The sequence below is a fragment of the Neovison vison genome, chromosome 2, assembly GCF_020171115.1.
Source record: "Neovison vison isolate M4711 chromosome 2, ASM_NN_V1, whole genome shotgun sequence".
In the NCBI taxonomy this organism is placed as follows: Eukaryota; Metazoa; Chordata; class Mammalia; order Carnivora; family Mustelidae; genus Neogale; species Neogale vison.
The window spans coordinates 183,923,888-183,936,164 of record NC_058092.1 but is presented as its reverse complement, the minus strand read 5'-3'; the positions used below and the strand labels follow the sequence as shown (position 1 = coordinate 183,936,164).

The 12,277-nt window shown below is 48.8% G+C and overlaps 1 protein-coding gene across 1 annotated transcript; it reads left to right on the top strand.

The window, feature by feature from the left end:
• The first annotated feature begins 447 nt into the window (after window positions 1–447).
• Window positions 448–1,095, top strand: NEUROG3 (neurogenin 3). Its single transcript, XM_044236568.1, has one exon. It carries the CDS (start codon window positions 448–450, stop codon window positions 1,093–1,095), a length of 648 nt encoding a protein of 215 aa, XP_044092503.1.
• The last annotated feature ends 11,182 nt before the right edge of the window (window positions 1,096–12,277 follow it).

The following is a 12,277-nucleotide window of genomic DNA, read 5'->3' as shown; positions in this document are numbered from 1 at the left end:
GGGGCAGGCACGCTCCTGGCTGGGGCCGAGCAGATAAAGCGTGCCAAGGGGCACACGACTTGCGGCTCAGAAAATCCGAGTGGTCTCGCAGCCGCGCCAAAGACAGCAACGGTGGCCCGGGCCCCCCTTTGCGTTTCGCTTTCCTGGAGCTGGGGAAACTTCAGGCAGCGGCGCCTGCTCTCAGCCGGGCTTGCAGACGAAAAGGCCAGCTCATCTCACCAATTGCTCTTGCTGCCCACCCCCGCCCTGCTCTCTACCCTTTTGCGCGGGAGAACAAGGTAACACTTGGAGGCCACAGAGCGAGGGCTGGAGGGGGGAAAGGGGTCCTCTGATCTGGCGGGAGGGGGAAATGGCTCTTTCTGGGCTTTTTCCCACTTGGCTCCGGGATAGGGAACTGCGCTAGGGTGTTGGACCCACGCTTACCCCGACCTCTTCCCCTGCTGCAGGATGACGCCTCATCCCTCGGGTGTGCCAGCTGTCCAAGTGACCCAGGAGACAGAGCAGCCCTTCCAGGGCGTCTTCGACGACGAAGTGACCTGCGTGGCGTCGGCTCCGACCAGCCCGGCTCTCGTGCGGGGGAACTGCGCCGACGAGGAAGGGGGTGGCTCCCGAGGGGCCTCGAGGAAGCTCCGGACAAGACGCGGGGGACGCAGCCGGCCCAAGAGTGAGTTGGCTCTGAGCAAGCAGCGACGGAGCCGGCGCAAGAAGGCCAATGACCGCGAGCGCAATCGAATGCACAACCTCAACTCGGCCCTGGACGCACTTCGCGGCGTCCTGCCCACCTTTCCCGACGATGCCAAGCTTACCAAGATCGAGACGCTCCGCTTCGCGCACAACTACATCTGGGCGCTGACGCAGGCGCTGCGCATAGCAGATCATAGCCTCTACGGGTTGCAGCCACCCACACCGCCCTGCGTGGAGCTGGGCTGCCAGGACGGCGGCTCCCCGGGGGACTGGGGCTCCCTCTACTCCCCGGTCTCCCAGGCGGGCAGCCTGAGTCCCGCCGCCTCGCTGGAGGAGCGTCACGGGCTGCAGGCGCCTACCTCTCCTGCTGGTCTGCGCCCCAGCGCCTTAGCTCTTTCAGACTTTCTATGAAGGAGCCTGTCAACCGCTGGGTGGTGGGTGCTTGGCTGTGGGTGGGGGGCCACAGGGGCCGTCAGGGATGCACTGGGGCTGCAGTAGCCCCAGGGCGAACTTTCTCTTCCAGTCTTCGGCTCCCTGAGGCGGGGGTGAGCCTAGGCGCCTAGGAGGGTAACAGGCTGGGTTCAATTCCCGGTTCCTCTTCACAGCGCCAACTTCAGCCCTCTGTTTGCTGCCCGCGCAGGCGGGGATTGCAAGCTCTGAGAGCGTTCCCCTCCCTGCAGTCACCCCAAGTCTCCCGCAAAGGCACCGGGGATTGTGGCACTAAGCAGCTGGAGACACCCGCTGTCTCCAGCCATCCTACACTCACTCAAGTCTGTCAGTCTTTCTTACCAATCCTCCACCAATGTGATTTAATCCAGTATTTGATCTCTCACCATTTGCTCTCTTCTCCAAAGATGCTGCTGACCTTCTCCAGTCCCTATTAAGTGCTGGTTTCTGGCCGCTCTGATGCCTTACTCCACGGAGGGATCCTCTGCCTTCTCTCGAGCACTTTTTGGAACCATTGCGCTCCTGGGGGAGGGAGACCAGGCTGTGAACTGGGAAAGAGATTGTCTGCCTCCGGAGTATCTGTCCTGCTTCCCTGTGACCTGAAGCGCCCCTTTAAAAAAGAAGAAAAAAGAAAAGAAAAAGTCGTCTTTAAAAAAGAAGAAAAAAGAAAATATCGGCCTGTAAATTATATGATATCTTTTGAAGTGAATTTTGGTATGGTAAATTATATGCCCCCCTCCTTTACATGTTTGTATTTATTGATGAGATTTCACAGCAGGGGGGGAAAGTCTATATTTTGTACATAAGATTATTTAGAGACTGGTGAATGAGATTTTGAGCCAATAAAAAAAAAAAAAAGTACCCTCAAGAAACCTCAGTTAGGTAACTCGATTATGCAGAAGGGAGGGTGACAGCCTCTGGCTGGGGTGGGGGTGGACCTCAGTCCAAGGAGAGGGGGTCTGGGTACCTTCTCTGATTTGGGCAAAGAAATTGCCGTGCTAGGCTGGTGGCAGAGCAGATTGCGTCCTGAGAGCGAGTCAGCTAAACCCGCATAGAAAGTAAGAGCTGGAAGGCTCTTAAGAAATCACTGGTCCAGTTCCCTGTTTTATTTTATAGGGCAGCTACTTGTCATATTCCAAATAGTGGTTTAGATGAAAGACAAGTTTCCAACTAGGGCTACTTGCTGGCCCTGCTGACCTTTCTCCTATGCCACTAGCCTGGATTTCGAGCGACTGTTGAATGTGGGGAGGAAGAGTAATAGCCCAATCATAGGGTCAGAGCCCTCAGAACCATGGAACTGGGCATCCCAGGAATTTTCCCAGAGTGCTTAGAGAGCTAGCCTGTCTTCTGAGCACATTTTATGGATCGGGTTCTGGGAGGGTGGCATCCTGATGCATGGAATTGAGCAGCGGGGATCGGAGAGAGTTGAGATTCCTGCTGAGATCTCTGGCACCCCTGGTACCTGGCAGTCTTGATAGAAAATTACCAAGAACCTATTCAAGGTTTCCAGCCACTCTTTACTCCCAAGGTAGAGTTGCACGGGTGTGCGGCAAGGACTGAAACTTACCCCAGGGGCTCTACGGGAGCGCCCCTAAATGGCTTGCGGGACCTTGTACCTCCGGAAGCCGACTAAGCGGTAAGAATTCCCAGATTCTGCCTGACAGGAACAGGAAAATGGAGGGTGGGCACTCTATTCTGTGAATTGAACCCTGGAGACCTTTTTGGATTGGCCACAGGAAGGAAAGAGCCAAGCCCAGGTGAGCGTGGCAGCCGCCAGGGGCCCGGAGCCAGACCTTAGGTAGCTTTCCAGTTAGAGCACAAAGGTAGAGTCTTACCAGGGGTTAACACCTCTTGTGTCTCTCTCTTTTGCCCTCCCAGCTTGCAATAAAACTTTTATTCTCCTCTATTCCCAGGAAAGGTAACTCTGAGGAAATATGCCTCAGTTACCAGGGGCTGGATTTGGGAGAGGAGAAAGGGATGCGCAAACAAAAGAATGAATGAAGGTGTTGTTTCATTTCATGGCTTTAATCTGGGAGGAGATTAATGGGTTATTGGTGACTTCTGCAGTAGCCAATTTCCACCTAGGGCACCACACCGGGACAGGTGTCCGCAGCTCCTAGTTGCATGGACCAAGCCGGTGCCTGTTACTTTCTGTGCCTTTAGGGGAAGAACATGGAGAGACAAAAAGCAAGAAGATCCATTTCTGTCTTCCCAGGAAAGCGACAAGTATACAGCCAGAATTATGGGTAGTGGGTAGAGGTACAAGGCACAGGATGGAGGTGGGACTGCTGTTACCTGGGGCTGGACTGAGAGGCTTGCAAGAGAAGGGGGCATTTGGGCCAAGGACTATATGTTTAGAGAAATCCCTGAGTACGAAAATCCTTTCTGTGATTCAAATAGGCAAGGGACTCCCTCGGTGCAAAGGACTCCCTGAAACTCCAAAAGTGCTGTTGGACTCCATGTTCCAGATTGAGGCACCCACTGCCCTACCCCCTCCTACCTTTGAGGGTGCTCATTAAGGAGCCATTAGTCACCAAACACACGCAGACTGGTCCTCCGCCCCACAAATTAAAAAGAAAAAAAAAAAGTACTGTTTAGCCAGCTTGATTGCTGGGCTGCCACCTTGGGTCAGGGGTGGATTTGACCCCGGAGTTGTCTGCCAGCTCTACTCTCCAAGTCAAGTGGAAGCAGAGAAAAGTTTGGGTTTGCTTGAATCACTGCAAAGTTTAGGGCTCCCTTGCACAGGGCGAGCGCCATCATTGTGTACGGAATTGCGCTGAGATGGAAGACTTTGTCCATGCCTCTTTCCAAAGAGCCACTCACCAAGAAGGGCTCAGAAACATTCCTGTGAGTGGTGCAGACAACTAACTCGAGAAGCCTCACCATCACCACGCCCCATCCCACCCCCAAGCCCTCACGGGCATTTGGCTTTCAGAGGCTTTTAAAATCAGTCAAGCTGGTCTCAGTCTTGGCTGGCGTCCCACACTCGGAGACTACGCCTCACTCGTAATGGTGCGGAGCCTCCCACAGTCTGAGGTCATCGCCTGCACCTCAGCTCTCTGAAATCCGGGCAGGCTCCCGTGCGGGGCCAGGAAAGACCCTCGGGTCGAAAGGCTCTTACCCCTCTTCTGCCTTTGTCTGAGACCAAGACTGACTTCCAGAAAAACGGCACATGAATCTTGTGCCCCTACCCCACCCCCATCCGTGCACACAAGCAGGTAGATTTATGGTGCCCTGCCCCCATCCCACTCCACCCCCAAGCCGGCCTCCGTCGGGAGACAAAGCATCCCAGGGCCATTGGAATGCTAATGTCTGGGAGCCTTGCTGCAGGGCTGGCCCAAAGGCAGGAGGGGCTGGGGCCACCCGAGACCCCACAGGCGCCCTTTGCCCCTCCTCTCCTCTAAGGCCCACTCTGCCTGGCTGGCTGTGTGACCTTGGACAAGTCCCTGAGCCTCAGCTAATTCACTGGAGAATACGAAGGGAGTCCTTAATATGCTTTCGCTGGATTTCTGGGTGCCTAAGAGAAGGCAGTGCTTATGGTGGACAGAGTTACAGCCTCCCCACAACCAGAATGGTGGAGAAGACCCTTTGGCCTTGGCAGTGGGGACACTGTGGGGAGGGTGTAAGGGAATTTGGCTAAAAATATGTTATGGAATAAGTGCTGAGTATATTATAATTACATTTTTGCATTTACATAATTAATATTCTCAGTTGTGTTTATTTTCCTCCCCCCCATCCTTTTAAAATACCTTCAGGCTGTGCTCAAGGAAAGGAAGAGAGCACTCACTAACTGTACCTGCCTGCTCTGCCTTCGAAGGGCCAAGAGCACAGACAGTGGGAGATTTGAGGCTGGACATTTCTTATCTTAGGTCCCTTCCTACCGTTGGTTAGGAGGACAAGGCGGGATGTTCACACCCATAGACACAGAGACCTAAAGTCTTAGAAAAGTTGGTGACTTCCTCAGGCCCCCAGTCACTTGGTGAATCGCTGAAACTAGCTAGGACTGTCACCTGGTTCTAGGCTCTGTGCCGTTTAGAGCTCAGTGCTCTATGCTGAGATGGTTTGTTCCTGCTTTGGCTCTAGCTGGGTCTTCTGGGTCTTGTAAGGCCAAAGGCTCCATTGCACGCTTGCCTTTGATCCCACCCCCATTCTCTTCCAAGGTCCCAGGCTGTGCCCACTCTGCTTCTGGGATCTGAGGGCCAAGGCAGAAGCTGGGGGCGCGTGATTGGGTACGGACTTTCGGAGAGCAGTCGCTCGCCTCTGACCATGGTGCTGAAAGTACCGTGTTCGTTCAGAGCGGCAGACGTTCCTGGCAAATCCGTGTTGTCAACGCGGAAAACCATCTAACGACCCTGTCCACGTTTCTAGACCGAAATCTCTAGGGAGCCCCCTGTGGATATGTATAGATCCAGAAGAATGTCAGGTTTCCTTGGCGTGGTGGGGAAAGGATGGACTCTGTTGCTGTTAACTGACTGTGTGACCTCAGAAAGGCCCTTTTTCCTCTAGGCCAAAAGATTCTCCTCTGTAAATGATGGAGTTAGAATCAGTGACTGTGTTAGGGACTTCTGACAGCATCTGAGAGGTCTGAAGTGAAGCAACATTGGAAGTGTAGGCTGCAGCACCACTAACTGGGAAAACTGCTTTGGAACTTGGCCCTCATTTGGAGTCTCATTCTTCAGGTTACAAAGAGCTTTTAGTTATTCCAAGAACAAAGGTTTAAGGAAGTCCCCCAGATGCGTACGTAGGATGGCAGAGTGGTTAAGAACACTTAGCTCTTCAGAATTGCACAGGTATTGTTTGAAGCCTGGTTCTTCTACTGGTGGTTTTCAATAACTGTGAATTTAGGACGGTAAATAGTGACTGCCCAACTGGACTGGTTAATGTGTTCGCTTTTAGTGCAGGTTAAGCTGCCATAGATGGTAATTATTACCATTAGCATCTTCGTTTGTCTCAAATTCTTCTTATTCTCCCTGGATTTTTTAAGGAAGGGGCGCTTTTGTATGAAGTTGAATTTCCTCTGCACCTTTGTACAGTGCAAATTTGCACAATGGCTAAGGGTCATTTACCTTTCTTGGTGACCCTCCTCAGCTGCAATCAACCCTTCCTAAATTCCGGGATTATATATCCAGATGTCCCTTGGGCACCCCAAATGAGACTTGTCCAGAATGGAATTTCTTTCCCCTAACTCCAAACTAATACCTCCTCCCATTCCTGTCTCATTAAGTATTACCATTCAGGCACCCATACTTGTCTTTTCTCACTACTTACACCCAATTAATCCTTATGCCCAGCTGATTTTTCCTTCATACTATTTCTTGAATCTGGCTGTCCCTTTTTTCTTTTTTTTTGAGTTTTATAGTGATTAATAGTTTTTTTTTAGACACTGATGGATGTTGAAATAATTTTGAAAGGCATTTTAGTTTTATTTATGTGTAAGTTAAATATAGAAACTAATCATTTATGTGGTAATGGAAAATTGGTTCATTTTTCTTTAAAGTTTGCTATAATTAAAATTAACTTGATCAGCTTAATGGCCGATTGTTTTTTTAATTTTTAATTTTTAATTTTTTATAAACATATAATATATTTTTATCCCCAGGGGTACAGGTCTGTGAATCGCCAGGTTGAATCTGGCTGTCCCTTTATTTCCTTATGACCACTACTCTCTTTTAGGCTTTCATCCTTCACATGGAGAGACTGCCTAACTGATCTCCCTATCTTTAATCTCAGCACTCATCACTGTGCTCTCCATGTTACAACCAGAATAACATGCAAATATAACATTGTCACTCTCCTGTTTAAAATCTTCAAGTGGTTTTCAATCATCCCTGGGATAAAGTCCATGTTCCAATAGGGAATGATGGTATAATGTGAGCTGTGAAGTGATACAAATCTGGGTTCAGTTTCCAGCTGGTTCATTAACTATCAGTATGACCATGAACAAGTTCCTTAACATTTTTTTCAATTTCTTCATCTGTAACATAGAGATAATATTGCTTATAGGGTTCAAGTTAAGGTGCTATAACACACCCACTAATAATTCAGTCTGAGGGAGCATTCCAAGTGGGTGGTAGCTCTGCTTTCCGAAATCATTCAGGGACCTAGGTTCCTTCTACCTCCTTTCTCCACCAGTTCCTAGATCTTTGCCATCCACATAGTTGAGGTTGCATTGTCATATGTTCTAGCCAGTGGGAAGGGAAAATATAGCATGGAGAAACCTCAGCCACAGTCTTAAATCTTAGGCTCTGAAGTAGCACTTTCCACTCACATTCCATAGAGAGAACATGATCATATCACTGTACCCAAACTGGAAGAGTACTTATGTGCCAGCGAAGAAGTAAAGTATGGATTCTGGTGAGTAATGAGCAGTTTGTACCACAGGGTTGTTGTCAGATTAAATTAGATTATATATGCTATTATTATTTATTTTTATCATCACAAATCACTTCAGCTATGACCACAGTCGTGCAGCAACCAGCCTCTTTTTCACAATGCTTTATTTGCCTTGACATTTACCATCCAGAAATACTGACCTGTTTGAGGTTTTTCCTTACACATACTCAGGCATCCCTTCCATGCTTTTTTTTTTTTCTTTTCCACACTGCTCTCTCTGCCCAAAGCCTCTCTCCCTCCTCTCCATCTCCCACCAAACCTCCAACCCAGACATTACCTCCTCCCGGGGATTTTCTCTGAACTATTCCTCCCTCTTTGCTCCTGTTCCCATAATATTCTGTGCATAGGAATATCCTTGCACTCTCCTGGTAGTATTTTAATTAGCTGTTTATTCACCTATACCTTCCACTCGTCTTCTCAAGGGTAGGAACTGTCCTTCATGAATCCAATGAGTGCCCATTCTCAACCATATGCCACACATTTTTAGAACGAAGTAATGAGTAAGTGAATTGACTAATGAATGAATGGCATGTCAATTAATGTTTGGAAACTTCTATCCTTCTCCAGACCAGCTACCACATAAAGGTCAGTGAGTATTTGTTGAATAAATGAATAATTTATATGGAGACCCATGACCCTTCCTGCATCATATTCTCCTCAGCACCAAAAAACCTATCCTTGATTGCCTATGGGTCTATTTTAGAAGATGCCCCATCTGGTTAGTTGAGACTGGATTATCACCACAGTATGATTATTTCTGAGATCACCAATAACAACGCCAATAATCAGGTATGGGCGTCCCTCCTGCGATAGTCCTCTCATAGATTTGACATCTATCCCAACTTCACCACTTCCTAATTCTAGCACCTTGAGCAATTTTTTAGCTTTTCCAGTCCTCCATCTTGATAGATGGAGAAAATCACACCTACCACATAAGGTTTTATGAAGATTCAAATGAGAGGACAGATGTGTCCATACGCTTTGTGCGCCTGCCAGCAGTTTGAAGCAGAACCCATGACAGTACCTGCTCCATCTCTATCTTAGTCCTACAGATGATTAACCAAGAGGGCATGGGCCAGAACTGACTTTCCCACATTAACTAGGGAAGGTTATATGACTTACCCAAGGCCTGTTAACTATGGAGACAAACTGAGGCTCCTGATACCCTAACATTATCACCAGCTATACTATCTTTGTTGTGCTAATTATCTATTGCTCATAAGAAATTACAAAAAAATTTAACCACTTAAAAAAGATATATTCATTATGTGGGTCTTCTATGGGTAGGGGCCCTGGCCCCAAGTGTCACTCTCATGCCTTTAGTTAGGGTGTCAGCCAGGAATATGGTTTTATCCGATGGCTTTACTGAGGGTGGATCCATTTCCAAGCTCACTCATTTGAGCTATTAGCAGGACTCAATTCCTCGAGGGCATTGGACTCAGGGCCTTAGTTCCTCAGTGGTTTTGGAACAGAGCTTTCCTCAGTTCCTTGCCATGTGAGCCTCTCCATAGAGCCTCAACTTACAACCTGGCAACTGGCTCCCTTCGATGCAAGTAAACAAGAAGACCCAAGACCAAAGCCACGGTCTTTTTGTAATCTAATCTCAAAAGTGATGTCCCATTACCTCCACCACATTTTATTTACTAGAAATATATTACTAATAAATAAATATATGATTTATTAATAATTAAATAAATATATTAAATCCAGCTCAAAGCCAAGGGGAAGAGATTACACAGTATACAGATACCAGGAGGCAGGGGTCACTGCCCGATATATTGGCAATAGCAGAATTTTGATGCCTGCTTTTCAGATCCCAGAGATAGACAGACACATGTGCATGGGCACACACGTGTGCAGGCACACACACACACGCATCTCCACGTCTCCCCAGGGCCAAATACACCAGGATTCAAAAGAAGGCGGCACCGGGCGATCTGACTCCTGGGGCTAAAGCAGATGTCTCCAGTGCTGGGTTCGCTTCCGAGGGCCCAGGAGGGGGACCACTAAGTGCACACTGGAGCCATCCCAGCTGATCTCTGACATCCATTTATTGCTTTCACAGGCGTCCCCACCCCCACTCCTGGAGGCAGAGATTTAGGACGTCTGGGGCCTGGACACCGTACTCACCGAAGGGAAATTTACTGCCTCCAGAGAACCAGGGCCTGACTTGGGGTCTTGAATGCATCTTTTTCCCCTTTGCCTCTGCTTTATTAGGTTAATCATTGCTTGAATCGGTTGCCATGGTTTGGGCAAACCCATGGCGACTCTATAATGAAGCCTGAAAGACTCGGACCCCATTTATCATCCCCAGTGTTTGGGAGGCCTAAAGCCTCATTTGCCTCCCCCAGGGTCTGGGCACCACCCTTCTGCCTGGGGCCTCCAGGCCCCTTTTGAATGAGGAATGAACAGGTGGCGACTTGGAAGAGAAGAGGAGACCCACATAGGTGGAGCGAGCGGTGCACTGCACATCCCCCCCCACAACCCCCCCCCACACTTACATTTTTCCACTCCAGGAGTCCAGACACAGACCAAACTCACAGGCAGCTCTGCCAGACTTTTTCTTTCTGGAGAGTGGGAGGCAAAAAATGAATCTTCAATGAGAAGAAGTCCACGGCTGTCCTTAGAAAGAGAATTTGTGTCTCGACAGACCCAGGTGTGACCACACTTCTTATCTCCTGGGCATAGACTAAGTGGTCTTGCAATCTTGCAATGAGTTGGAAACAGATGGGGGAAGGCCCAGTGGAGAAACTGAGGCATACAGATGTTCAGTAACATGTTCAAAGTCACCCAGTGACGGTACAGCCAGGGTAGAACCCAGGGCTGGTAAAATTTACTATAGAAAAATTAAAAAATAGGAAGAAGAATATAATGAAATCTCATGTTATCTATCACCCAGATTCAACAATTATCACCTTGGAGCCAAGTGTGTTTTGCCCACACACTTTCCCACTTCCCCCGGCACTACCTGTGTAGATTACATTGAAGCAAATTTTAAACATCATACAATTTTAGCCCTCAGTCCTTCCCCAGTATCCTTTCCTTGCTCAGCATAAATTGCACAATTGACTAGAGTGGCAGAGGGCATTGACTCTGAGGACAAAAAGTCTGGGTTCGAGTCCAAGCTCTGTCCCTTCCCAGCTGTGTGATCTTCAGCAGTGACCAAATATTTCTGAGCCTCAATTTCCTCAACGATAGAATGATATGCTGTTACTGTTCTCACAGGATAAGGTCAGGGTTCAATGAAAGAAGGCAACCTAAGTGTTTAGCCCCTGTGCCAGGCGCAGAGTCAATGTTTCCATTCTTGCGACCACCACACCATCAGCGGTGGCTGTCATCTAGCAGAAGGTTGGCTCTCGGCCTCTGAAATCCAGGTCTTACGATGCAATCTCTTGACATGGAGGCTAGTACCTTGTTACGACTCTCTGCCTGGGGCTGGCCTCTGAGAACACAGACCTCAACGGTGAGCCTGGCTTCAGATGCTGACCGACCCCAAGCTCTGTGGCTCACAGCCCTGCTGAGCTCTACACCATGATCCCTGCCCCCCAGCCAGCAAGACCAGGTTCCCCCTTCTCCTCTTCTCCTTGCAGCTTTAGACCTTCTAACGTCTTTGCTGCTGGTCCCATTTGCGAACACGTGTTAATATACCTGTCTGAAGTTTACGTGCGTGTGCATGTGTGTCTTGGAGTGTGTGTGTGCTGCTCCACATGGGAACTAGCATATGCTCACACACTTCCTTAGACTCAGCCTATAAGGGAGACCCCAGGAGGAGCCTGACTCCTGCCCTCTTGCCTTCATGGTTGACTGACAAGAGACCAGAGGAAAAGTCGTCAAAGGCATGAAGACACAAGCTTAGTCTCTAAGACCTGGAGCAGGTGAGGAGAAAACTAATCTCTGCAGAACACAGGAGGCTGAGAACAAGAAAGGGGCAGGCAGGGCGTTGCACGGAAGCCAAGGGCATGGGGCAGGAGGCAGCCATCTGGGTTCATTGTTCGGGCAGGGCCTAGCCCCAAGAGTGGCCCTCTCCAGGGAAGGATTATTCCAGGGAATCACCCACAACCCCCAGAGAATCAAAGCCCTGAAGGGTCCTCCTGGCTGGAAGGGTGCATCTTCCCCCAAAATCTCCCTACCTTAACAGCAGCTAATTTCTATAGTGTTTACAATATCTAATCACAGCCCATGAACTTTCTGTTAATTAACCTATGAGAGCAGAATTATTTCCATTTTACAGATGATGATACTGAGGCTGAGAGCAATTCAATGACATGTTACATGTCACCTGGTAAGAAGTAGAGTTGGATGGAACCCAGGCTCTCCTTAGCTGGAGCTGGAAGTCTTGAACACTGCTGCATTGCATCACTGACATGCTCTCCCTTTTGATTTTAGATATTTTCCAGAATGTATAAAGTGGAGAGAGAGAATAAGTGTGCCCCATCAGTCAGCTTCTGTAACCACCCATTCATACCCCCTCTTGTTCTTTCATTTGCCCCAATCCTATCAACCTCCATCCTGCAAACACATTTTTTAAAAAATATTTAATTAATTTATTTATTTGTCAGAGAGAGGGGGGGCATGCACAAGCACTGGGAGAGGCAGGCAGGGGGAGAAGCAGGCTCCCCACTGAGAAAGAACCCTGATACAGGCCTGATCCCAGGACCCCAAGATCATGACCCGAGGCGAAGATAGATGTTTAACCAACTGAGCCACCCAGATGTCCCTGCAAACATATTTTTTAAGGATTTATTTATTTATT

What these genes read in the sequence shown, in the direction of transcription:
- NEUROG3 (XM_044236568.1), top strand. Translation starts at nt 448, where the DNA reads ATGACGCCTCATCCCTCGGGTGTGCCAGCTGTCCAAGTGACCCAGGAG.